Source organism: Pocillopora damicornis, chromosome 2, assembly GCF_964200805.1.
Source record: "Pocillopora damicornis chromosome 2, jaPocDami1.2, whole genome shotgun sequence".
NCBI classification, from domain to species: Eukaryota; Metazoa; Cnidaria; class Anthozoa; order Scleractinia; family Pocilloporidae; genus Pocillopora; species Pocillopora damicornis.
The window spans coordinates 11,939,239-11,967,236 of NC_142671.1; the positions used below are offsets into that span (position 1 = coordinate 11,939,239).

Consider the following 27,998-nt stretch of genomic DNA (forward strand, 5'->3'; position numbering starts at 1 on the left):
TTTATTGTGTTGTAATTTTTTTACTTAAAAAGTTTTAGACGCAGATTAGGAAGACTTCGACCACGTGCAGAAGTCATTTTCCTGCTGTGAGGTTAACGAAATGTCAAGCAAATGGATGACAGATACAGGAATTCAAATTGCTCCCTTTGAGGTCAATTTGTAACAACAAGATATCGGTGGTCGGGTATGGCACAGAAAGCCATCATTTCGTGCTCCAATTCCCTGAGCGTCTCTTGCTCAATTCTATTGTTTGAAAGAATTCGAGTGTGTAGAGTTATTTATTTTCTGCTTCACTCGGAGGAAAAAACGGAAGCCTGCACATACCTCAGAGGTTTAGAACAGTTGAGATTTACACCTAGAATCACGGCGATACAATAAAGTAACGCTTGCGTTTATTCGTAATAAGATGTACGCGTCGAGTGTTTTGAAAATGCAAATAATGATGTTGTTGATAAAATGTAAATGATACAATAGTTGTGTAAATGAAATGAAATCTGTTAATTGCTCCCTTGATCTGAGTTGTTTCCGGTAAAAGTGAGTTCTTTTCTTTCGATCATGCAAGGTGAACAATTTTGAACGGGCGTGAAAGAGTTGACAAAAAGTTTCTGCTTCTGAAATTTCCAAGCAACTTAAAAGACACGTGGCTACTCTAACGTTGGTGTCTTTTCAAAGAAATTTTGGAGCGTTGGTGTGGTAACTAAGAGCAGAGACTAGTTTACAATTGACTGTGAAATGTTTATTGTAGTATAACGCAATACTATTGAAAATTATAAGATTACGGGTTTACTGAACAACAGAAATGTCCAGGAAAATTTCCAGCCCTTAAACGTGACTTGTAGTCTCGTTGCATGTGAAACGAGAATTGTTCAGGAGAGGATACGCAAACGGCAGACAACAAGAACCTTCTTTCTCTGCCTTTCCAGCGTTTTTTTTTTTTTTTTTTTTTTCAATTATGTGAAAAAATATTTAATCCTCGGTGAACAAGCAAAAATTTTTGTTATTCTTTTAGCGCTATCAGAAGGATTAGGAGATAAGGGATCGTAATCACGTGCAAATTTTCCGTGTAACTTTGCCGTGTGACAGACAAGGGAAACATTCGATTTAAGTGTAGGGCCTTTTTCTTTCCTACTAAGGAGGAGAGGAGTGGCAACTTTTAAGGCATTCTCTTTTTTCCATCCTCAACCTTCGAAAGATAACTAGACAATAAATTGGCCAGTAATTAAAGGCTACAAAAGAAAACGGAAGAAATTATCGCTAGGAAAGTTGACGCATTTTGCATTTGAAACCAATATACCATTAGGCAAGATTACGAATTAGGGGTCACGGCACAGGCACAGCTGGTGCTCAGCTAATATTGCATTTAGAAAAATTTGTAGCCCTCTAAATAACTAATAGTCTCGTTGCACGTGATACGAAAATTGTTCTCGGAGACCTTTGGGAGGGAAATGAGAAACCAAGCCAACAGCAGGTAACAAGAACCTTTCCTTTTTTGCCTCTACAGCATTTCAAGTTAATAGCGTGAAAACATATGAACATTTTCGATGAACAGGAAATATTTCTCTGTTATTCTATCAGATCTATCTAGGATGAGAAGCCAAGAGAGCGTAATTCCGGGTAAATTTTGCCGTGTGACTTTGCTGCAAACGTGGAAAGCATTAGATCCGTGTGTTGAACTCCACGCCCCCTCCCTCCCCCCCCCCCCACACCCCCAACCCGGGCTTTATACTGAGGGGGATGAAGGGAGCTCAGGCTTAATAAGGGTGAAAACCTCTAAGCCTTTTCTTCTTTTTCCTTTCTCAACCTTCGAAAAGATAAAAAAATAAATAAATAAATAAATCTGCTTGCGAGCGATGAATGGCCAAAAAAGAAATTCGAATATATACAGAGGCCCTTTTTGCACTGACTTAGCCAAGTCTGTCTGCCTTTGTTTCTATGTAAGTGTTTTCTGGGGAAAATAGAGATGACAGTAAACTCAACATCTCATTTCAATTTGAATTCGTTTGTTTTGTTTTGTTTTTTTTTTAAACAAAAACGTCATTAATTTGTTTCGAAGATTCAGTTCAGTATTTCACAATAATTCAGAAAAATCGAAATTTTACTCAATACAAGAACTAAAGAGCAAAACAAAAAATACACCTTCCATTGGTATTACTGAATATAATGGTTTACGAACGCCGAATAGTTTAGTCTGGGCTAAGTACTTGGTATTAATTATTCCATCAATCATCCGCTTTCATATACGGTACAAGCTTTCATGGTATAGACTATATGTAGTTAAAAAAAATAAATACACTACTTTTTAGTTTACGAAATTACATTTTTGTTTTTTCTTACAATGAGGTGAAGAATTCTGCGTCACAGTTAACTAGTTCTGAACTGTGCCAAACTTATACAAGTAAAAACTAACTTCTGCTCAATTCAAGCGCCACATGCCGGGTTTCATTGAGGACCACATTGCATAAAATATACGCTCATATTATTCTGAAAACTGATGTCTTCCTTTCGTGGGTGTTTTTCCCTCACTCGCGCTTAAACGACCTGACTCTTTTCAGACTTCACTGGTTCTGGAAGAACTGTGATAAATCGTTCTTGCAAAAGTCTAAATAAAATTTTACACGACCAGCTCATTAACTGTAATCTCTTTCTATATTCTCACACCGCAAAGATACTTAAAAAGAAAAACGGGGGGCGAAAAAGGGGACGAGAATTCGCTTCTACCAAAAATCTCGTTGATTTTTGCTCGCCCCCGCTTTCCTTCGTCTACTTTGATCGAGAACCTGAAACAGCCCGGCCTATTTAATAGCTGTGTAAGAAGATCCAAGGACTTCTTGTTATTATACTCTCCTAATTTTAGAGCGAATTGTAGAAAATTCAAGAGGCACTCCTAATTGTCAATTCCATACCACATTATCAGCTTCACACTTTCAATATGGTTAATAAGTAATTTGCGATTTTGGCCTGATGTAGTAAAACAAAGATGAAAAATGCTTTATAAAAACTATTTTACCTATCTACTATACAATGCCTCTTCGTTTCACTTAAATGTTACGACAGTTTCTTCTCTAAAAGTATCTTTAGACCTCGTCGCTTTCCTCTTCAAAGTCTTCATATCTTTTTTCTTCGTCTTTGTTTATGTTTCTTTTCTTTTCATTTCATATTTAACTTGGCAACATTTGTGAAACATTTACCGGCATCAAATAAATCTCCCACGAGATAAAGTCTGGTCGACCGCATCTTTCTGTCGTGGATGTCTAAAAAGCTAGGGAGAGAATAAAAAACAGGAAAGGATGAGGACTTGATATTTCCAAATTCACTCAAGAATACAAGGGAGTTAATTTGCTGCTACAAAGAATCTCCGGGACACCGAGCGCATGCACTAAAACTCTATCGATAGTACACTCTTTTACAGAGTGTAAAACTGGGAAAACGATGTTTGTACTTCGTTAAAATCACTTTTCATATTGTCTAAGTAATCAAGTTCTACTTTACTAGCACAGATCTGTCATGGATCTATTTTTATTGCCTTTGTTGTCAAATATACCAGCTGCTACAATTTCACGGACAATGCTTTCGAGGTCACCCTGAAAAAGTGCAATTAACTTTGCATAGCTTTACTGATTCAGTGATCCCTATGCGTGACACTTTTTGGCAACGGCTCTAATGCAGCCACACTCGCAGCAAAGAGAGTAACAGAAAGAAAAATAAAAAAAATTTCGTCAACAACGAACCCAAAATTTCAACTTCCTACGTGTCTGCAATATAATTCTGGTTCAGCGAGCTTGCACTTCACTTCCGTTGTTTACCTCACGTATACGCTTAAGAAGCTTTACAATCTCAATTACGGTTCACTTTGAAAACAAATGTCTTGGGGTTTAAAAAATTATGTCACGTATTTTGATTTCCCTGAGGCAGTTTCGCATGCTGTTTTCTTGGTGTTCTATCAACCCGATGGGATCAGTTACCGCTCACCGCTGAGAGACACTACATTCCCGTCACAAAATAATGCAACTAGATGTATTGTTTTTAGGAACTACTCTGCCGCGACCAACAAAAACATTTTGTGTATAAAATGTCTATTATGGCCACCTATGATAATATAGTTATAACTGATTGTTTGAAGTTTGCGACGTACGAGAAAGCAGTCGCTAAAGCTTTCAGGGAACTGTTTGCTATGGAAATTAAAGATTACTTCTAATGAGGAAATGCCTTGCTGAGTTATTTTACGATTTAAGTTTCTCCTTTTACATCCTGTGTTTTTCTATTCACTTAAACTAAACCACGGATTTAACAAATTATCTATCATAACAATCGAGCCGCGCTCTCTTCATTTTCCTTCATTTTCGGTAAAAATACCGTAGGAAAGTCTTTATGTCACGTTTTTAAAATACAACGTGACTCGAGAACGGGTATGGGTATTGAAAGATTCGAGTCTGTCGCAACAGCTCGTGAAAAAGAGCATGAAAAACTTCCAAGTGTGATCATAAAAATGAACAAAAAATTGCCCCATTGTAGTGACATGTCAAAAAAATCCATCTTGCGTCTCATATTAAAACTAAATCATAGATCACTCTTCCTTCAATTCTTTCACGTGATCAGTTTGCAAAAATAGTAAGGGGGGGATTGAAAGTACGCTTTTTTGAGAAAGTACCTGAAATGTGAGATGAAAGCCACTCAATATCTATATTTCATTTTTTTGATCCTAGCTGTACAAGCATGAGCCAAATAAAGCCAGCAGGCTTAAGGGAAATCCAGTGTACCTACCTCCGGATTTTTGCATGGAAATTAGCATGAAAACAGAAGCATTCACGATCCATTTATCGGATTTATCTTCCCCTGGATTAAAAAACATTTTTGGGGGAGGGACCAAAATTGCCTTCATTAAAAGAAATTGAGAGTTCGTCATTGTTTTTAATGTATAGGAATCTTTCTTAATTAACAACCTATTATGATGCGAGCTTTATATTGCAGCGGAATAACGATTAAAGGGCGCCTTCAGTCTGACATTTGTCCGCAGCGGCGTAAACGTGCACTATCAGAAATGTCTGTATGTAATACTCTGAGATTCCATTTTGTTTGATCGATCAACAGTAAAGAAAAAACATTTGTAGCTTAGTTTGCACAGGTGGTCGACACTGCTGGTATAGTACATGGTCAGCAAAGGTTTTCGAAGAGCCCTGTGCAATGAAACACTCGACCTATGTTGGTTTCGTATCGTGCAAAACGTGACTACTTTGAGACACAGAAAATATATTGTGAATAACATCCTATTAGATATACTACATAGGCGGTTAAGCTGCCTTGATGTCTATTTTGGGACCACTTGTGATCAATGGATTATCTTTTCAGATCAGCCAGCCTCATGCACTGCTGGCAGGAACAGAGGTGCCTTTTGATGATAACGCTAAAAATTGGTGAAGTGTTTCATAAATAAACAGTGGAGCAGATATTGTAGACAAATAGGAATTCAAAGTGAAATCACACGATAATGATCCAAATAGACCGGGAAATAAAGACTTCAGATGGAATGAGTTAGAATTTAAGGAGGTTAGAATGTAAGAACGTTAGAATGTAACCTCAAATCCATTCATCCATTGAGTTGATCATCAACTGAGTTTATGAAATCAATTGAATTCATTTTGAAAAACAGTCGGGTTTTCATCAAAATGATTGCAAAGCGCAAGGCGAAAAGTACATTGAGCGCTGATTTAAGCGGCCGAGCTCTAGGCTTTTTGTAGATGAAACGTGTCCTTTCGTAGAACCATGAGGAAACTACAAACTCATTGGTTTTTAACCAACTTAAACCTTACTGATGAAAGTTCGACGTAGAGTGAAAGAGATCTGAGTTACAGTCAGCACAATTCTTATGAAAAAAAAGTCTTTATAAAATTTATTGCTCTGTGTAAAGTAAGAAAACTAAGTTATGATATCATTCAAAGGTGACCTTGTGAAACGAGCAGCTGACATGGAATGAAGAAAAATAACATAAAAATGAAATGAAGAAAAACGAAATAACACAAAGCTTAAAAAATACCACACAAAAAAGCGTAAAAATTCGTATAACTATCAAAGTTCACATCCGTGATAGGAGTAACTATGGCAACCGCTTTAAGTAAATTAGATTTTCCAAAGCAATAGCCCCTAGATACGTGATGTTTTGACTAATCCGAGAAAGGGACTTCCCAGAACCGTGAACTAAGAGAAGTTGATATGAACTTCCGATGGACGTTACGACTTCCTTCAAAATCCCCCGTATAAGATAACACTTCAGTTTAATCTTACGTTTAACCAAAACTATGCGATCCATTTCTAAATCGGTTTGACACCTTTATCGGTTCATTCACGTTTTCGTTGCGATGCATCAAGAACAAGTAAAGATTTTGATTAAGATATATTTTTATTTACTTAGAACATTTTTGAAATTGAAAGAATTTTTGCGTATCTCAAACTGAAAATGCGGGAACGTTTCATTCAAAGTTGATCATCGAACATGGTGAAAATATTCAATCCACGCCCCATTTTTCAAGTTTCTCTACTGACAGTAATGCCCCAAGGCACAGGATACACCAAACATTTGATTACCAAATGAAATGCTTTAATGGCTCGCACCAAAACAAACTTGAAAATGTCTAATTGATTTGACGTTGTGGTTAAATGTTTGCATTGCGTTTCTTTTGATCAAGGATTACTGCAGTTTCACCTCGTGACCTGCAAGGCGTAATATTGCTTTTCAAGAATGACTCCTCTTTCAGAAACACGCAAAGTCAATTCAAAAATCGACACTAATCTATCAACATTTCCTATAGGTCTTCTGCCTTGAAGTTCACTACTGTCTTAAGCATTAAAAAGCTTTGGAAAAGGTTTCCTCTTCTATTCATAGTTTGTTTGCCATGAAATGATGGCCAAATTAATTGTTCAGCGGAAGTCAACGAACATCTTGAAGTACCTATTTGCCTCGTTATCTTCCACAAGGGTACTGTTTTCTTTCAAAACATTTTTCGTTTATAATTTCCATACTTGTTTTCCTAAATCTAAAGTGTTTACGTCCAATCCTGAGCCTTTTAGGGAGTTCCAAGTAAATTTACAACACAAAAGGCTTTCTTTGTTAGAAAAGAAAACAATGAGTTGTTTTGGTTTTGAAAAAAACTGATCAATCGTTTTACATCGAATGTTGCGCTAGAGTGCTTTTTCCCACGAAAAATGTTTTTGAGAGGACAATAATAATCATAGCAAGTCAGAGTTCGAGAAAAAGAAAACGCACCTTGGAGTTGTTGACATGGTTCACTTCTGGGTGATACGACTAAAGAAGTATAATGTACACAGAGACTGATATGATTTCGAGGTGCGATACAAACAATTATTGCCGGTCAACACAATTTGATATCCGTAGCGCGCGGCTGAGTTAGAGCATTGAATGTATAATAGTAAGCCAAGTTTTAAGTACCAAAGCAATGTACAACTCATAGGAGTGTGTCGGAACAATACATACAACAAAGAAAAACAATTTTCTCAACAATTTACTTACCTACAATAAAGAATATTTTCTTTTCAACACCAGCTAAATCGTCTCGAGTGAGCGTGTGTCAACCTTTCCTCAGTTAACAGAAGTGTTTGGACTCGTGGGGTGCTGTCCACTTCATTGCGGTCAATACAGGTGGCATCGAATTCTTCCGCTTTTAGTTCACTTTTCAAGTTCACTATTTTCGCCCGCAGACTGATAAATAAACTGACCAGGTCCCTGTCTGGTGTTTTTATACGATTAAGTTCCTCAAGGATCCACTTTAGCGCTTTACTCAATTCGTCCAGTCTTTCTTTTTTGCTTTTATACTTTCCTTCTTGTTGCAGCCTGCTGAGTAACTGTCGGGCGTGTTCCAGTGCGCTCTGCGTGCTGTAGCCGGACAGCTTAGCTGTAGCATTTGAGTTATTAAACGAGCGTGCTGGGTTTAAAGTGGCAACCGAATATCTACGCGCGGGATGGTTTCCACCTGCAGGGTACGAATCTAACGATTGCACCGAGGAAAATCGTCGGATTGGCCTTACGGTATTCAAACTAGTGTGGCTGTCGTCCTTGAAAGGAGCTAAATCGCCGGATATCGGCTTAGCTGTTAACGTGCTGTAGACGGCACTATCGCTGTCAGACGATGAGTGATAAGAACTGTTTGATGAAAACGATGCCTCGCTGCTAATGTCGCTAAACACGTCCTCCATGGAGCGATTAATGTTTCCCTTAACGTCCTCCACCTGTAATCCTGGTCTTACTTTGCCAACCCCGTTTACTTTAGGTCCTTTGAAACCTTGCGCTTGTGCAACCAATTTCTTCCACTGATCATCGTCTTCGTTTCTGCTACAATCAGCACTTTCTGTATCTTTTCCTCTTACATCGCTTTCACACCCTTTGTCATCAACATCACACTCATCAGAACCTTCATTCGTACTATTTCGCGGCCTCGGCAACACGATGCTGACCTTCTTGAAACTTGTATATCCTGCGACGTTATGAAAGCTACCATCGGAAAATCGGCGACGATTTAGCGAGGAAGCCCTGCTGATGGAATTGTTTGGGGTAATTGAATTAACCTTGACGCTGTCGTCATCAGTGCTGTGTTCTTCTGAGACAGCGCTAAATACTGGAGCGCTTGTTTTCCCAGAGAATCCAAGAAAACCATCCGAAGCGCGTCTTCCATTGCGGGTCTTTGACAATTGTGATAGAAACGTTACATTATAAGCGGGAGTGACACGTCGGATCGGCTGCTCGATAGTAATTTGAAATTGGGGTCGCACCACGGCCTGCGTATCCGTTTTCACTTCCCTATTCGTTGTGCTGTTCCTCGACAATTCTCTTCGCTCGCTGTTGTAGAACCGATCTGGGTTTTCAATCCCTTCGCCTTTCCTTGTGGTTGGAAAACCCTCCAATCGAACGTCTCCAAGGGAGATAGAATGCCTGATCTTCACTTGATCCCATCCGTTGTGTTGTTCTCGGTCGTGTGTCCTACTTACTTCCCACGTTTTGTACATCCCGTCGCTATCCGCAGTGCTGTTTTGCCACAGCCTGTCTTTATACCCGATCTCCTTCATGCTCGCCACTCCACACAGCATTCTTTGAAAATCTGGCGCTTCACACACAAGTGAGAGCAAACATTTTGTGACGTGGTGTACTTCATAAACAAGCGTATGTGATTATTCAAACGATACTAATTTCTTCCTCGTGGTTGTTTAGCTATATTAAGCGACTAACCGCAAATTAGTCTGATGTCTAGATTGTTCGCCTGTCAATCTCTACACAGTGAAACATTCCACACGTACTGCAACTCGGACTATGTAAGATAAAGAGAATACTTCTAGCTGTTAGATTTTGACAGCTTGAAAGTCACCCACCTATTGTGCGGTTAATAACTTTTGTATTTAGTAATAGGAGCAGCACGTAGTTCATGAACCTTGCGGAGATTTGGTTACCCCCCTCCCCCAGGGAGGCAAAATACAGACAAAGAAACTCCGCTTTAAAGATTACCACAGTCACTGCGGGGTTTTTTTTTTTTGACGCACCTGCAATACTGGTTGTTCGTATTGAAGACTGCAAATGCAAATAATCGAAGAGTTTGTGTTTTATTCTGGATCAATATAGTTTTCATTTTCAGTGATAACCAAGCTGTCTCTTCATCGGTTCGGGGTCAAATTGGTCGGTTTCTTTTGTAACCGCTAGTCAGCTTAGATACAGTGAAAATCATTTGACAGGTCAAGATGTTTCTCTTAGTTAGCCATAAACTGCCATCGATCACCAGAACAACTTAGAGACGATCTGTGTATTGCTGGGCTCTTGAACAATGATCGCAATTCAAAACTACAAACATTTCAACTCAAATCGAAATAAAAATGTCGGATAAAACGACTAAATACATTGGAAATTGCTGAAATTCTTACGATGTCGCTAATCTGACAACAAACATGTTTGCCACTGGGATCAACACCCCGAAAGATTCAAATAACTGAGCGATTTTTAATTAACTTTGCTTCTTTTGTTTTTGAAGTAGTGCAAATACAGAATAAAACTTACCAAAGAAAAATTTGAATAATTGCCCCTAGTAAATCTTTGTTGAAAAGTTAGCATTTCTGACTTCACTAACACAGACATGCAGTTTCAAAGAATCTAAATGCCATTTTAAGCCGTTTAAAGTAACCGTTCCACATACTTGTTCCAATTAAGTAATAATGAAGCCACCCGGCTTTGAGAGAATTTGCAGTTCAAAAAAAATTAACCCTTGTAGTTATTTGTGTCATTTGACTCCTGAATTGTTGAGCTGGTTACTCTTTGGAACGGAAAGGAATATCATGCCAAATACTTCGATTTAAAAGCGGATATCCGCCTCTGAAGTTCTTTTTTAGCGCGCGCGCCTTGCTCAGTGGCAGACGGACGGTTTCGACAAAGGGCCTAAAACGTATGGCGCAATTTCGAAAAACAGAAATAGAAAGCGTAATTAATTTCAACTGCTAACTATTCGAAGAATTTTATGAAATTTAAGAAATTCGTTAATATCACGTATTTTTAAGTATCCTAACTCGATAAGTATGTTCTAATTACAAAGCGATTTAGAGCTAATGAAGTCCTATCGCACTTGCAAAAGCACTTGTACCTGACTTGCGGGAATGGGGTGGGGAGACTGGATCGGGAGGAGCCATAAAATTGATACTTTTCTGAGGGAAGGAGGTGAAAGGATATGTTTATATTCACAGAATTCACTTTGCTGCCACTGTTCAATCAATCCAAGGCGATCAACAAAAATTTTTGTACTGCTCCATAACCAAAAAGTGCTTTATCATTAATTTCAAACTTATGGCTCTGAATACTCACAAGCACAGATGAATATTTGAGTACAAATTAATGGACTGACTCGAAAGAATCCAGAGACTTTTCGTATAAAAGCGAGATATTAACTCTTAATTAGTTTCAACTACAATACCATGAATGAAGGAAATCATTTGATAATCGAGCAACGCCCTGTTAAGCACTTTATAGGATTTGGGCTCCAGTTCGGCGTGTAGAAGGCGATACTGATATAATATAAAGATTCTTGGCGTCAGCGTCCTCTTACTTCGTGAGGTTTGAGGTCCCTGAATTGGACTGAATGATTATTCACTTAAGTCCTTTTCAAAAACCTTCAACAAATAGTTTTAGGCGAGTACAAAACCGGTCTGCGTTACCTTTCATGTTTGGACAATATCTGAAGATCTAGAATCTTACGGTTGCTTTGTATTAAGAGTAAGGGCTTAAAACAAACCACGAAGGTAATGGAAAGGGTAGAAGTGGTGAAACAAAAGATTTAATGAATAGAACAATAGCTCTACCTGAGTGCTTTAAAACTTTAAACATTTCACTGCCGCCCTCGATGAAATATCAAAGTGAAATCACAAAAGTTTTCGTGATATGGAAACTGGAAGCGCGACGACGAATTGTTAACAGTTTTGATGAATTCAACGCTTCGTTCACATGCCATGCTAAAACCAGGGTCTGGCGTCGAGAGGGACGGTAAATACATCCAGCAATACGAGAAATTCTACAAATAAAAATAATTTATGTTTTAATCAATGTTTCCTTCAGCGTTCCCTTCTGACTGGCTAAGGTCGCTGGTTCCTCAAGCGACGTACGATGTAATAGAACTGTCTGCGGAATTAAAGTTTTCTTTTACTAATGTTAAAATAGGGTTGGCAAAAAGGGAATAACCACGCATTATTTAACAATTATTTCGTTTACAAGTGGCACATAAAAATTCGAATTCAAGTCTTAAATCATTTCGTTATCGGCATGTTCATTTAGTTCTAGGCCAATTCATGTTAACTCTCTTAGTTTCACTTGAAGAATACTTGATTCAACTGAAACCCAACATCACTGTATGTGTGCATGTTTTACTAAAACAATTCTCTTTTGTGATCAACTGTAATCAACTATATGGGCCTTCGTGGAGACACGTCGTATAAGACAGACGACCAGAGATGATGCATTTTTTTAGATACTATTCCAAAACACTTGAATATTAACGACTGCTACTTCCCACGAAGTTATTATCAGCTTAAAAGATCCAATTTTTCCTTAAAAGTAATCTTCCATAATATTGTCTTTATTCTTCTAGAATGATAAATTTACAATATCTATCAGAATTATTACGTCGTAATCAAATTCTACTGCTCGAAATACACTATCGTAGACTTTGAGTTGTGCAATCTGAGAACTGCGGAAGATTTTAGCCTGATCGTTTAATTAGTTGTCATATTTCAAACCAACTATTGACAGTCGAAGAAAATTGATATGGTTTCGCTAAATTTTCATGATCAGACGTAAGTAGAGCAAAACCATGGAGATTGCAATTTTTTATGGATAAACTGACGACTCTCCGGGAATATAACATACCCAGCCCACAGTTGCTCAACAAAAGTACAAACTGAAAAAGTCTGGCTGAGCTTCGTTTTCGTTACTTCAATTCCTCCAAGCAAAGTATAATTCTGAGGGACTGTAGAACCTCAGAGAAGTCCCTATAGTTACAAAACGTTCATGGATTGAACTTTACAGTTTAGTAGAGGGATAGATATTTTAAAGTATACCGAACACTTAGCAAGTGGCAAGTTTTTCGCCTAACATTACGAGATCATCTCTGATGTTTCAATTACCTTTCCGACTGGGCCTTTTGTTGTTGGATCTTAAACGAGATTATCAAGTGATTAACTTCTCTATTCGGACGTATGACAATATTTGCTTGAATGAAAACCCTGTACGTGCTGACAGTTGTTTTATTAGTGTCTTGGAGCAATATTTTAGATTTCGACGATACTTTAAGATTTGACCAGCTTTGGTGTTAATGATCGAATGGGTTCATTTACACATCATTGTGTAGGAAGTAAATATAAACGTACTAAAGATTTTTTACGTAATCAAAATATGTAGAGAACAGATATGGCCTCCAAGGACTTAATATGAACATACAGATGATGCTCTCATATATTTTCTTTCTCACAGTACTTTGTAAAGTGCTTGTAAAAAAGTGACTCACAGGCGACAGAATATCTTTTTTTTCACGCAAATTGACGTACACTTGACCCAAAAAAGCTCAGTAACTGAGCTTAGCTAAGAGAGAGCCCACTGTTATTTTAGAGTTTTCAGTCTGGGAGACGAGATCGATGCAAAAAGGAGGGGTGGAGAGGGTGGGGGAAGGGCACTGTGAGAGAGGAATGTAGGAATTAGTTTCCAAGGAACCTGTTGTGCTGCGTAGGTGGGAAAGTATAACAAGATAATTTGGTTGTATGAACTGAGTCTCTAACGGTAAAATGGTCACCGTAAAGAGTTTCCAAAGCACTAAGAATTCTTCGCGGTGACCAATTTGCATTTATTTATCAATTCAAATGAAGATGAGAGTGTTTATCGCATCAACTCTGTTGATAAAACAGAATTTTTCTATGGGAGAAGAAAGCTTTCGAGAAACTTTAAGTAAGCCTACTAGCGAAGGGGAGGGGTTCATTCGAGCGTTTAGGTACATGATCATTATACTTAGAGTCAATGAACACCTCGACGTCAGTAGAAAATTATCTTTGCGCGACTTGCAGTTTAGTTCTGAGGAAGGTAAATACGTATCCCAAGAGGTAAGACAATCCTTTAAGAACTGGATATTCTTTAGTGGTATTTTTAGAACAATAAAGAATTTAAAATAAACATGCTTATAATTATTCTTTTCATCGTCACAACCATTTGTCTTGTTGTGGCACCTTGTGATGGCGAGACATGTAATCTTGCGTTTAAAAGGTTGGTCTTTCAAACTCATCGCGGACTCTGAAACCATAGACTTCGGAACACAGACGCTGTTCACGTTCGGAAGCAGGTTTAAAAATAAGGCGAATTAGAACCACTGGATACGATAAAAACGATGCAATAAAAATTGATTAACAAATTCAAGTTCACCAAACTATGGCAATCGTGAAACGACAAACAAAAGGCAACGAAACAAAAGCGAAACACACGGTTGATGATGAACGTAACAAGAAAAGTAATCAGTGATACCACGAACTATGAAAATCACCCTAACTTTCCCAGCATTATCTGATCGCGCGACAATATTCGAAAAGAACCCTAACTTATAACAAGAATGAGGAGCACAGAAAGACCAATTGGCCAGCACATGCGCAATGAGGCGTGAGGTAAGAAATAATCAGAGACTCATTAGGCAAAAGGTGCTCATTGAGGCGAGCAAGCTCTAACGCCGATCGTAATTAAGATTCATTTGCTCGGGGAGACAAAGGCCCCGTCCACACGTATCCGGATAAATTTGAAAACGGATAAATATTTATACGGTAACGGGTTCCGTCCATACGTAAACGGCGTTTTCACACACCGAAAACGGATGAATTTGAAAACGCTCTCCCGAGTGGATAAATTTGAAAACGCTGGCTAAGCGTCTCCGTGTGGACGCCTTATCCGGATAAATTTGAAAACTATTTGAAAACGATGACGTAAAAATTCAAACCTAGTCCAACGCGTGCTCTCGGCCGATCGACCATTAATGAAAACATGGCGAATAAACAAGCTCTAGTTTCGGTACTAATGAGTCTCATTTCAAGCTGGAAGCTCTAATTATTAAAAGAAGGTTAGCTGAAAGCGCACTGTTTTCCTTGTAGTGATTTTGCAACTCGTTTGTAATCAAAGACCGAGTTCGACATCGATGCGCGTGCGTGGCGGCCATGCTGTCACGGATCTCTGGCCATGCGAACACTGTTGATAAGTTTGAGAAGCCCAAGAGCACAGCCAAGAGGATTCAGGTTCAGGATACGCGAGACTGCGGGCACATGTATTGCTCTAAAGAACATGCTCAGTAGGCGACGTCATCGTTTTCAAATCGTTTTTGCGTTTACGTGTGGACACCAAAAACGATTCACAAACGGCAACGTGTGGACGCGGATAAATTTGAAAACGGATAAATATTTATCCGTTTTCAAATTTATTCGGATACGTGTGGACAGGGGGGCCAAAGTCTAAAGACACGAACAATGCTCTACTTGTTTCGACTCACGTCATGGAGTTATTTTTTGATAAATCTTGTTACAAGCAACAATCAATAATATGTCCGACAGAGAAGTTAGGCGGGATTCCCAGGAAAACAAATTACCTATAAAGTCCCTTTTGAAAGGAATTGCTTGCGTTAAAGGAAAACAAATTGGTGGAGGTGGCTTTCCCATTGTGAGGTAGCTCTCCCATAAGCCCGGTGGCTTCCTAGGTCTCCTCGCCTTCTAGCTATAATCGCTGTAAATCATTTTTTTGTACTGTGTAAATATGGCAAATAAAAGATGATGATGAAATTAGTAAATTGATGGAAATAAACTTGAGTAGTTGCTGCATTTGTAGTTGTAGCTTGCTTTAAAAGTTATCATGGTACCTTTAAGACCGAACAAAGAAATCCCCTCTTCAATTTCATGTCTGTTTCGTAGAGTTCTAGTTTGCTGCTCTGTGTGACACTTAAAGCTACTGCTCAAATATTATGTCCTACGCGCGCAGCCCCCATAGATTGCTAGGGCCTCTTATAGGGTATGACAAAATGTAAGATTGTTTTCACTAAGATATTCTTTCAAACCTCAATTTGTAAGTTTAAACGCAGTTTCCCGAAGACGCAAATATTATATGTTGCGTCTCTTATGAATTTCTTAACCACTTGAAATAAGTAATGGAATAGAAACTTAGGTTAGAGACGAAGAAGGAAAAGGACTACGAGATTGAGATGGAGAAGGAGAAGGGGAAGCGGGGGAGAGGGAGATGGAGAGGGAGATGGAGAGGGAGATGGAGAGGGAGATGGAGAGGGAGATGGAAAGGGAGATGGCGAGGGAGATGGAGAAGGGGAAAGAGAGGGGGAAGGACTAGGAGATTGAGAAGGAGAAGGAGAAGGGGAAGCGGGGGAGAGGGAGATGGAGAGGGAGATGGAGAGGGAGATGGAAAAGGGGAAAGAGAGGGGGAAGGACTAGGAGATTGAGAGGGAGAAGGAGAAGGGGAAGCGGGGGAGAGGGAGATGGAGAGGGAGATGGAGAGGGAGATGGAGAGGGAGATGGAGAGGGAGATGGAGAGGGAGATGGAGAGGGAGATGGAGAGGGAGATGGAGAGGGAGATGGAGAGGGAGATGGAGAGGGAGATGGAGAGGGAGATGGAGAGGGAGATGGAGAGGGAGATGGAGAAGGGGAAAGAGAGGGGGAAGGACTGGGAGATTGAGAAGGAGAAGGACAAGGAGAGCAAAAAGGAGAAGATGAAGGAGAAAGGCAGGGGAAGGGGGAAGAGAGGGAGAGAAAGAGAGGCAGAAGGGGAAGGGGGAGAGGGAAAGGGAGAAGGGGAAGGGAGGGGAAAGGGAGAGTGAGAAGGGGAGGGGGAAGGGGAAGGGGGAGAGGGAGAGGAAGAAGAGGAAGGGAAAGGGGAAGGGGGTGAGGGGGAGAGGGGGAGGGATAAGAAAAATGAGAAAGAGAAGGAGTAGGAGAAGGAGGACTAGAGTGAGAACGATGACGATAAAGAGTACGAGAATGAGAATGAGAATGAGAAGGAGAAGAGGATGGAGAAAGACAAGAAGAATGACTGCAATAACGATAATGATAAGAATAACGATTTTGAAAAAAAAAGGAAAAAAAAACCATAATAATAATGACAGTGATGTTGATAATGACGTGAAAAGAAATGCTGACAATAATAGTGACGACGACACCAATAGCTGCGTTTCGGCTTCCAGATCCTCTTGGGGAAGCACAGTTGTCACCTCTATCTATACGGACGACCTTGCGACAATGGGATCGTGTCCACAATAGCGCAAGTCCGTAATAGCCGGAGCGTGTTTGGAAATTAGCTGCTTTCCGTACCGTAGGGTTATACGCAATAACAAAGTGTCCTTGACCCTTTTAGCCCGTTTGTGTGATTGGTTTCTAATTTCTCCTTACAATATCATTCCTGAATCAAGCATTCAGGTCGTGACATTATAGGAAATGATCACCAACTAAAGAGGCTCTTTAGTAAAATAATGTCAACACCTTAGGAAACGTATTGTGTGAAGATAAGTTTCTTGGGTGTTAAGGGTTGCTTTAAGGCTTACGTTTGTAGTTATCATGCCATTAATGGTTTTTATCATACAAACTACGGTGTTATACAAGGATTTCCAGCCCTGAGAAAAGTTGTAACAACACACGTGAAAAATACGACATTTTTTCACGTGTGTTTGATATCGCCAATCAGCTGCTGACACGTCACACGCCTTTCGCGCCACTCGGTTAGGTTGATGAATGAACGGCAAAGCCTTCACCATTCTCAGTCCAAGGTCGTTTGTCAGAATATTTTCGGATTATGTCTGCCAAAAGACCGAAATATTTGTATCGACGCTTACAGACAGTGTCGGTCAAATTTCCTAGAAAGGGAAGAAAACCAAAATACGAAATGAAAAACCGAAACTCACGTATTTAGTGGATTTGGCAATGGCATTTCTCGCGGCTGAGAACGAAAATCGACCACAGGAAGATTTGCCACAGGCCGATTTTGGCCGGGTACCTGAATGATTTCTTCTTTCGGTAAGGACCAATTCGATAACTGAGAATTTTGTATATTGAAAATTAGGCCCATTGTTTGTTTTTGTAGTGATACAACGCATGTTTTCATCTTGAATGCGCCAATGCACTTTACGATTTGTATTCGGGGATTGTCGATCCTTATATTTTCATTCATTAATAGAGTAGACTTTTCTTGTCAGTAAAAGGCTATTGTGTTTATATGATAAACAAAATAATACACAGTTGCTTGCTAATTGTAGATATGAAATTTCTCTTCTCGTATTTAACTCAATATCTCACTCGTGCGCTGCGCTCACCCGTGAGCTATGGAGTTAAACACTCAAAGGGAAATTCTCATATCCCATGTATTATTCTCTATATTTCACACATGCTGAGAGTTGCCCTGTCCATGTCTCTGATTGGACAATGTCAAACTCGTTGCGATGCATAAAACACTCACTCGTTGGCTGTGCTAACTCGTTCGTTTTTCTGATGCATCGCAACTCGTGAAAGAAAAAATCGTTTGTGCGTATTTCCATGGAATAAGCTCTCTAAGTTGACATTTTGTTAAATTCGCTATTGGGGGGAACATTTCGTTATTTCCTCCCCATAGGTCATTTGTTAACGTTTCAAAGCCTCATAACCTAAACGACGGAAATTTGGAACGTGATAATGTTTATTTTCATAAAATTTCTTACTGTGTAATGCGTAGTTAGAATATGTCGCGAACTCAAAAAATATTCTGCTCACTTCTTTGAGTGCACGTCATAAGACAATACATTTAACTACGTACTAAAATGCCTCCGTATAAGCCTTACTTTGATTGGTGTAATATAAATAATAAATTACAAAATAAAACATTCAAACAGACGAACGCTCTTGATTTGTCGTCTGTAGTCACAGAGCAGGTGCACAGGTGCGTCATCCAGATAAAGAAAGCGCCGAATAGCAAACAAAGATCTTTTTCATTTTATTTACAATTCATTTAAAATTAACAAGTTTTGTCGCGACAAAGCGAAGAGAACAATTCGAGTTGTAAGACCTGATGGCTGGTGAGACGCCTCTGAATCTTATTATCGATTTAATCTCTTTAATTCCAAAAACGCTTTGCAATTTTAGCGACCTTATGATGTCTGGATTTAATTCTCTGTCGAGCGGCGCTAAGTATTTAGCATGCTGCAGAGGGTAAATTTAAGTTTAAATTCTAAACGGAAAAACAAACAACAAAAAAGAAAACTGAAAAAAGGTAATTAGAATCTCGTTAATTAACAAGTGTTTACGAATTATCGCGTCAAGCCGTAATAAAAATTTTGCTTGAGGGTCACCAATGGGAGAACAGCAGCTTTTTCGCATTAAGTGAAATATGCTTTAAAACCGATCTGGTTTAATTTGCTTTTATAAACTAAAACTCTCCGACAATGCAAGCGATCGAGCGATTTACACGTTCTATATTCCATCAATATCGTATAGCGGCGACAGGATCCTACGGGATCCTGTAAAACTTTCATCAACAAACACAAGAAAACTCTGAGACGCAACCCGTTGAATTACGTGCTATCACGGGTTCAGACGTTTCAGCCATAAATCCTCAACTGTTATGATCCTATTATCGTATTAAATTAAACTTTTTTTGTGGTGACACTATTTATAGTTTACACAGAAAAAAACACCACGCTCCTTCATTGAAAAAACACTGGTTGTTTTGAATATCCTGTTAAATCAGGTTGAAACTCCCATAGTTTTTCTTTGTACTTTGAAACAACTGTCTCGATATCGAAGCAGGGCGAGTAGGTTGAAAATTTCTCCAGAATTCGACCGACGCACATCCCTATTTCAAACGCGTGAGACAGTCATCATTGTTAGCATACCCCTTTTAGGGGATAAGGCGAGTGGAATATTAATGATATCCATTTGAGTAAACTCTTCCGTCTTTTATTAAACACAACACTTGCAACAATAAACAAAGTAAATACAAAGTTCGCTTTTAGCGATCAGCTTACTGTCGTCTCAAAATGACGCAAGAAACAGCTTCCATCATCGAGGCAACCGTGCTTATTTTCATCTGTACAACTTCTATTCTGGGGAATATAAGTTTGTTTTTTGTCTTCACCAGAAGAAAAATTCTTCGCACCATCTCCAATGGTTTTCTTCTCAACTTGGCATTTGCTGATTTACTCGTGTCCATGTTAAACATGCCTATAACTGTGGTCACTATCATCAAAGAACGATGGATTTTTGGAGATACTGCCTGCGTTTTCTTTGGATTCATCACGATGCTTTCGTTTGTTTCATCGGTGATGTCGCTTGCCATGATAGCCATTAACAGATACTATTACGTAGTGCAGTGGAAGACATACTCCATCACCTTCACAACGAAGAAGTCGGCTTTGTTTGCCGCAGTCGTGTGGTTAATATCTGTGTTATTATCCGTCCCACCGTTGTTTGGCTGGGCGGAATATCGTTATATTCCCGGGAAATCTTACTGCTTCGTTTTCTGGCCTTCTGATGTTTATTACATGTATTTTATGTTAACGATATGCTTTTTCGGTCCTTTAATTGCCATGTGTGTATCTTACTTTAAAATTTTAAAATTCACAAGGGAAGCAAAACGAAGGGTTAATCACTGGCAATTAAATTTAATACAGCCACCACATGAAATACAAACATGTAGAGAAAATGGTATTGCTCCTCATGAAAAGCGTAGAAATTTCTTCAAAATGACTCAAGAAGAAGTTAAAATCACAAACACTTTGCTTATAGTGGTGGCCTGTTTCATGGCTTGTTGGGCACCATTTGCCATCACAATGTTTATTGATGTTTATCACCCTCGCCCATTGCCAAGAGCAATTGACATCGGCACACTGCTGCTTGGGTACGCGAACAGTATGTGCAACCCTGTTGTGTATGGAATAAGGAATCAAGCTTTCAGAAGAGAGCTTATTAAGCTTGTCACGGGCTGTAATTGTGCACGTTTCCGTGTAACTAAAGTGGTGAACGTGAACAATTTTCAAGTCAGTCCCATGATGGCTTGCCAGATGAATGCGGTACAAGCGCCAGTAATGCTTGAGGTATCAAAACTGTTTATTGAAAGAGCGTGTGAGGAATCGAACTCACTAAGCTATTTATCCTCCCCTAAGAATGTAGAGAATTTGACAGACAGCACTCATATAGATCAAGATAAGTAGAATAAACTGAATCTTCTTAGTCTTCTCATCTCAAAGTTATGTGAGGACTGGGACTTCGAGTGGGTGTTGTAATATTAAGAAAGTATTCCATGCATATATTGCAAGACCAATTTATCGAGAAGATGTATTGTTTGCTGGTGTTGAAAAACACCAAAGAGGAAAGAATTATCCAGAAGAGAGTAAGGATTGTTGAGGATAAAGAGGATTTAGCTGTTGAATAGCAATAAAGGCGTTATTAGCATCCCATACAAATAGCAGTGATTTTCATCCTTTAGACAAGTGCTATTCTTGCGAAGTGAAATTTTAGCATTGAACAATTGTGATGAATATGTACGCCCTTTCCTTTAGGGAAAATGGATTATAAGCTCTCGCAATATTGAGCAAAATAGAACAGCATTTATTTCATAAAATCTGTCTCAGTTTACGGCTGAAACGTGCAGCACTGGTTCCTATGCGGTTGCCGGAGCACGTCATGCTTTCTGGAAAAGTGTAACTTTTACAGTCTATAACTATGTGAAAGTAATCTGTTACATTAAGTAAGAACAAAATTACTCACCAGATCTTTGTCACGTTGACCGCTTAACCGTTCAGTGTTGACTTACAGGAATAAAATGTTGCGACATGCTTCAAATGAGGTCAGCTGACAGACAGAAAGAGACTTCAAATCCATTCCTAGTAGTAAAATCTATCGAAGAAAACGAAATGAGTGGCATATGTTCCCCAATTTACGCACCACCCTTGCGAATTAGTTGTCACACACAACTTTCACATAAAATCAAGAAACCAAACCACAAAGAGCCATGAGAGTTTGCTTTACTAAAGTAACAACTGCACGGAAGCTTTTGACTCATAGAACGATATTTGATTTTCAAGAACTCCAGCAATACTCAAAGCAAAATGAAAATTAATACCGCCAGAAAGACGTATTTTTTCACTGAGTTGACCGCTTGAACACCGAGGCTTCTACAAGTAGTGTAGCTCGTTATACCAGAGGGTTGTCCGCCAGAAACTAGAGAAAGATCTTCAGTTGATAATCAGTCTGTCTTTTAACAAGTATGTATTTATAGCAACGTTGGGTGGAAAAGCTGAGCAAACCACGCTTTGCAAAAAAACACAGATTGCATCTTTCATTTCAATTCTTCCCTATTCTCTGTGTTATCTGTAATCAAGGAGTCACAACTGCCATATCATCTATTACTTTCTAACCTGTATTAGCATATACCACACAAGTAAATAGCACTTTTCGCGCGCGCTGATTGGCTGATTCAGAGGTGAATAGCAGGTATTATTCACCCCTGAGCAGCCTATGAGACAAAATCATGCGTCAATAGTTTAATTTCCGACCATATTTTGGTATATTGAAAGAAATTAACATATTTTTTTGGGTATCTGTGTGATATATATTACAATATAGTTACATTGTAAGGCGCGCTCTGATTGGCTAATATTTTATGAAAAGGAAATGGAAATGGATGGTTCATAGGGATGGGTCAGGCTGACGTCATTATCGGTGAATTTCTTGCTAGCGAAAAATTTTTTCAGCACTTTTTCTTAGTAAAACTTAAATTTAGCTATTATAATGGATGCTAATAACCCAACATTTGAGCTAGGGTTTCTTTATGACTTTGAAGATTAAGAAAACGTGTCTAAAATGGTTACAAAAACATCGCAAGCGTTTAAACATCAACAAAGCGAAAGTGCTACTAGTTTCGCAAATTTATCCGAGCGGGATTTAAAAAAATACTCGAAGATAAACAATAAAACAAGACCAAGGAAAGCGCTAACAGGTGCGTTTCTACGTTCAAGGGTGAGTTCCAATTTTAGATAGCTTTTTTCTTCTTATATGATTGAAAATAAACAGATGATACAAGTTCTGTCTCAAATACAGTACAAATACAATGTTTTGACAATAAATCGATGGATTACCTTATTTTCTTGTAATTGACACCATAGTGCAATGAGAAAAACATCCAAACGGAAACTGGGCGCCTTCCGATCCAGTGTGCCGACCGAAGGACATTGGTCAAGCAGCTCAGCTGTCAAGAGTTTATATTAACCACTCGGTCTGTGCCACAGCAATCACCCTCTGGTTGAATGCTGGAGTCCTTAACCGCCATATCATGACGATTTCAGGCCATAGGAATAAGCAGAGCTCGGCTTACCACAACACACAAGTCCTTCGACCGCTCAGCCTTTGCAATGCAGCGAAGTCCTTTCCAGCCGTATTCAAGGTCCACGGCTTACGTTTCGGTTCAGCAATCAACAGTCTGCTACAGTTATAGAAAACCAGCATTTGAGGCCAGTGTCGTGTAATTTCGACTCCATTGTCAGAAACTGCACGATTCAGAATGTGCTACTCGTTGTCTCTTCGGCGAGCCCTTCAAAATGACTTGTAAAACCCCAGACTTTTTAAAGGCTGCATCATTTTGAATGAATAAACTTTAAAGGAACTTTTTCCTTGACATCTGAGTCAAATAGTTTTAGCTGAACGGCTTATGTGTGTTATTTTGATACGCTTATCTCGTCACTCGCAAATGTAAGCGTGTAAAAATAAATGTTTTGAAAAAAAAAATCGTTCTATTTTTCGTCCGCACCCGCAAGGTTAAGAAAATTTTCAATTCAATCAATAAAGAAAAAGCGACTTCTCAGCTTTTCGCTATGTTAGAAAAACAATGGACAGTGTCAAGCGTGCGTTTATCCAACTCGGGATGCACGTGGATAGTTGGGAGAGCCCGAAGGTAGCCTAAAAGATGCTATCGGCTGCGCCTCGAGCATCTCTTACGCTACCTTCGTGCTCTCCCTACTACCCACGTGCATCCCGAGTTGGATAAACGCACGCTTGACATTGTCCATTCCTTAACTCTAAAATAATTATTCACCCCAGTGCTGGTAAAGAGGTGGTATTTATCTCGCCACTTCGTAGCACGGTAAATATCCACCACTATTCACTACTACTTCGGTGAAGAATTGTTAACTAACCTCTACTGAAAGTGGCCAACTATTGTATTGGCTTCCTGGAATACCTAAATTATCGACACGTGTAGGTTTGCTGTGTGTTAACGCTATTGATGCTTGTCTTGTCGTGTAATGAATTTGCAGAGTAATAGACTAACCCTGTGAAGCAAGAGAAGATCAACTGTTGACATTCTCTTGTGTGAGGTTGAACCTTTACTAATAATTCACAACAACACTCTCTAATGATCAACTTTACATCTTTTTTGGTGATTTTAACTGTTTTCCAATCAATTGTACCCTATTTTTCGTCGTTGTAGATGAAAGCAAGCTAATCACCCATTGAACTTCATGGTTCAGTTCAAATACTTTTTTTTCGATATGACATCCTTTTACCACCTCGGCGCTAATTGCTTCCTTTAAAATCACTTACACTCTACACTATTCAATAGAATGGTAATAACCCCTCAAAAAGGAACTATTGATTCCACAATTAAACATATGGAAATGATTATGTAAGCTACAAATCTTTTGAATCTTGCGTGTTTTTTTCCAATTATTACTTATCCTTTTTCCATTAATTCAAGTATACTCAAACTACGCGGTGTCGACTAAGAGACTCTGAGGCAAAACTTTCCTTTATCATATCGGTGAACCCAAGTCACTCATAATGAAAACTAACACTTTTCATAATTACAGCTTTTTCACAAATCTAATACACTACACCTTGGATTGGTCGATCGCCCTTTTAAAGGATACTATTCGGCTCCAAAAACCATTTTATTCTTACTTCAAACTCGCACTATATATCCCTTAACATACCACGGGTATGTTACTTTTTTTGGAGAAACCCGAGTGATGTTTACAAAATCAGTTGTAGATCAATTTCTTTTTAATAAAGCCCCATATGACCATATATCTTCATAACCAGTGGAAAATTTTCTATCAATTTATTTAACTTATTATGGGATACACATCATATGATGACGTCACGACATGCATAATTAGCGTAATTATTGGAAGTTTCAAGAAGGACTAATTGAAAGAATCCTGTAACAAATAAATTTCAGAACTATTGCTTTTTCTAAAAAAGAAACATGACCTTCACACATTGAAAATATCATTTTGAGGGTTAAAAACACTTCTCTGCACACAAATTTGACCCATTAAGATTATTGTAAGGGCATGAATTATCCTATTAGTAACAAAATCTAATCTTGAGAAAGTCTTAGAGTAAGTCACTTTCATTGTCTCATATATCACTTTACCTTTGTTATTTCTTTTCAATTATCACATTTGTTCATGCATGTTCAATTTTGGAGGACTCTTCCTCTTCCGCTGGTGCGAGGCCTCCCTCCTCCTTCTTTCAGACTTCTGGGGCCTTCACGATCTTCATCATTGAAATAGAAGTCTCTCAATGTGTGATATCTGAGGAAACAGGGCTCCAGGCACATGCGTACTCCACACACTGCACAGCTATAAAAGGTATCTACACACTGTAAGTGAACCTTGCAAGTAGATCTTTTGTCATTGCTTACCAGGTGGTGAAAGTGTTCTTGATTAAATCTAATTTCAGAATTGGGTGGTGACCGCATTTGAGTGTCCCTTCTGAAGGACTTTCCTTCAATCAAGTCACCTATCAATGACTTTCTGAAGTCTAAAGCAGTTCTACATGGAGATTTTCTCTCCAAAATGTATGCATTTGAAACACACACTTCTATGATATATAAAAAAATCTTATAATACCACACAGCACCTCTCATTAGCCTTGCATATGAGCTGACTCTCTGATCAGAGACATCAAAACCTCCTATGTAAGTATTATAGAGGCTAACCATACCAGGCCAGGCAAAGTTTTGCTTCACCCAGTGGCCTTTTACCTTCACTGACCTTTCCACAACACCAGAATCATCTTCACTTGTGGGTACAGTGCCTAAGAAACTGACAGGTTTTCTGTCACGCCATGTCATGCAAGTTAAATTACCTTTCTGTCTGTAAAGGGACTCTCCTCTTTTCAGACTTTAAACTTTGCTCGACTTCACATCACAAATGTCCTTGGGCAGGCCTAGCCTGTTAGACCTCACAGTGCCACAAGCCAGAGTTTTCCTTCCCTCTAATTCCTCAAATAACCCAACAGAAGTGTAATGATTATCCATAAACACATAGTAGCCTTTGTCAAGGAAAGGTTCCATCAATGACATAACAGCCCTTTTTCCTAGATCTTTCTGGACTTCATTGGTTTCCTTTCCAGTGTATATCTTGCTCCCTAGAACATAGCCACTAGTTGATCCAGCCAATGTAAATGCCTTAATTCCAAACCTTCCTGGTTTAATGGGGATGAATTGCCTAAAATAAACTTTCCCTTTGAATTTTATCAAGGTCTCATTGACAGCAAGTTGCCTCTCAGGACTGTAAACTGCCCTAAACCTTGGTATAATCATATCCAGCAGAGGCTGAATTTTGTACAACTTGTTAAAATCTGGTGAATCAGGCCTGGGAACCAGGGAATTATCAGCAAAGTGAAGATAGCGCAGAATTTGAAGAAATCTTGTTCTTGACATAGTGGCACCAAAGAATGGGGTGGACAGCATGGGGTCAGTACTCCAGTAGGAAGGGATATTTGGCTTGTTAATAATTCCTATACACAAATAAATGGCAACCCAACCTTTCATTTCTTCCACAGACACTGGATACCACACAGACTTTTCTGCAGCTCCTCGTTTCTGATTTGCATACAGATTAGTCTGAGCAACTAACAACTCCCATACCTGAGCAGTGAACAGATAAAAAAACCCTTTGCTTGATGTCAAAGATCTAATGTTTACATTTGCTGCCAATCCCACGAGTTCACGGAAATCAATATCATCCCTTCTCGTTATTTCTTCGCTCTATGCCGATACTTCTTCTTCCTCCCCTGGGTCTTCATCTTGTTCACTTTCCAGTTCTTCTGACTCATCCCCGCTAGATTTTGCCAAATCATCGGAGTCAATCTCTTCTTCTGACTCGGGATGCTCCAAAACACTGATACAAGCCAAAGGTAAATTGTCTTCGTCGATAAATTCGATTCCCACATCGTTTTCATCGCTTCTAGTCGCACAGAATGCTTCAGGAGATATTTCACACGCCGCCATTTTTAAAAAACCACAGACAATACACACTCGAAATTTAAATTTCCAAATTCTTTAATACAACTCGCCAAATCGGCCAATTTCTTTCCCTGCCTCAAACTATACCTTATGTTAAGTCATTTGAAATGAAACACCAGTGCCCAAGCCCCAATAATTCACCACAATTGCGCGTTAAAATCACGTCGTATATTTCTACGCATATATGCGTAGTTGGTACGTTAAGGAATATACACATTACCCACTTATCGCGCTTTGAGGTACCAATTGGAAGCAATTTAGTACCCTGGTCGAAGACGGTTGAGGTTCTAGTCATGTAAACTACTGCTGGGATGATCATCGTAGAAAAAATATCATTATTTAAGTTAAATTTCTCATTGTTGTTTCAGAAGATCGCTAGGAGATGGGAATAAAAAGGAGTACAACTTTATCAAGTCAAGTATAAGCGGCCAGTAATTTAGTGTTAACAACTGGGTTGAAAACGTAAATTAGCCACCATAAAGAGTAAAAAAGCTGACGTTTCGAGCGTTAGCCCTTCGTCAGAGCGATTGTTCACACTAAATTACCTGCTATACTCTCCCACCTACGCAGCACCACAGTTTCTTTAGAAACTTACCCCTTTATTTATAAGCGGCCAGGTTGCTAAACAATATTCAAAATAGCGGCGCATGTAGTTATAAGATTACTGCATTTGGAGACAATTTGTGAATTTGAAAAGTTTAATGTCAAAAGGTCGCAAAACACATTCAGTGTCATCATTTCATATATAATTCATAATTATGGAGGTAAAAATGTGATGAAATGATAGCTTGGCTTTTAAAGTGATAGATGCGTAACAACCATCGAGGTGCGTAACAACCACACCTAGCTCACCTCACAGAGCAGGTTCATAAAGAGACATTTTTTCGAGAACAACTGAACGTAATATTCCCACTTAATGAGAGAGTATTTATAAGTGCATGTAGCTGAGAAAAAAAATGAAACTCGCCACCAGCAATGCATTGATTGGTTATTTGTTATTCTGAGTCTTTGTCAGGCACTGATGTTTATTCATCAGTGCCTTCCTGTATTTAATTTGATAGATTTACATTACCATGTTGTTGTCTGTTTGCCTCCAGCTTTAACTTTCATTCAAGGGTGATAATAATGTTGATATATAAGGCTATTTGAGGTGGCTGGTCTACAGCAATGTATACATATC

The 27,998-nt window shown here is 38.9% G+C and overlaps 3 protein-coding genes across 4 annotated transcripts; 1 reads left to right on the forward strand and 2 right to left on the reverse strand.

Moving 5' to 3' along the window:
* Positions 1-3,116: 3,116 nt before the first annotated feature.
* On the reverse strand, positions 3,117-10,061 carry LOC113668310 (uncharacterized). The gene is made up of 2 exons (XM_027184196.2): positions 7,523-10,061; positions 3,117-3,259 (listed from the first exon to the last, which is right to left on the reverse strand). Exon 1 carries the CDS (start codon positions 9,091-9,093, stop codon positions 7,546-7,548), a length of 1,548 nt encoding a protein of 515 aa, XP_027039997.2. The 5' UTR covers positions 9,094-10,061; the 3' UTR covers positions 3,117-3,259; positions 7,523-7,545.
* A 7,359-nt stretch (positions 10,062-17,420) lies between these two features.
* Positions 17,421-21,348, forward strand: LOC113668317 (melatonin receptor type 1B-B). 2 transcript variants are annotated; one of them, XM_089195560.1, is made up of 2 exons: positions 17,421-17,556; positions 19,649-21,146. In XM_089195560.1, the coding sequence occupies exon 2, from the start codon at positions 19,719-19,721 to the stop codon at positions 20,718-20,720; it is 1,002 nt and encodes a 333-aa protein (XP_089051686.1). In that variant the 5' UTR covers positions 17,421-17,556; positions 19,649-19,718; the 3' UTR covers positions 20,721-21,146. The 2 variants fall into 2 exon arrangements, with proteins under 2 accessions (XP_089051686.1, XP_027040005.2); XM_027184204.2 differs by lacking the exon at positions 17,421-17,556 and having other exon boundaries at positions 19,302-21,348.
* A 3,255-nt stretch (positions 21,349-24,603) lies between these two features.
* On the reverse strand, positions 24,604-26,952 carry LOC113668278 (piggyBac transposable element-derived protein 4). The gene is given in 1 exon segment (XM_027184163.2): positions 24,604-26,952. A coding segment is annotated over 1 exon segment (1,821 nt). The 5' UTR covers positions 26,804-26,952; the 3' UTR covers positions 24,604-24,982.
* Positions 26,953-27,998: the final 1,046 nt, after the last annotated feature.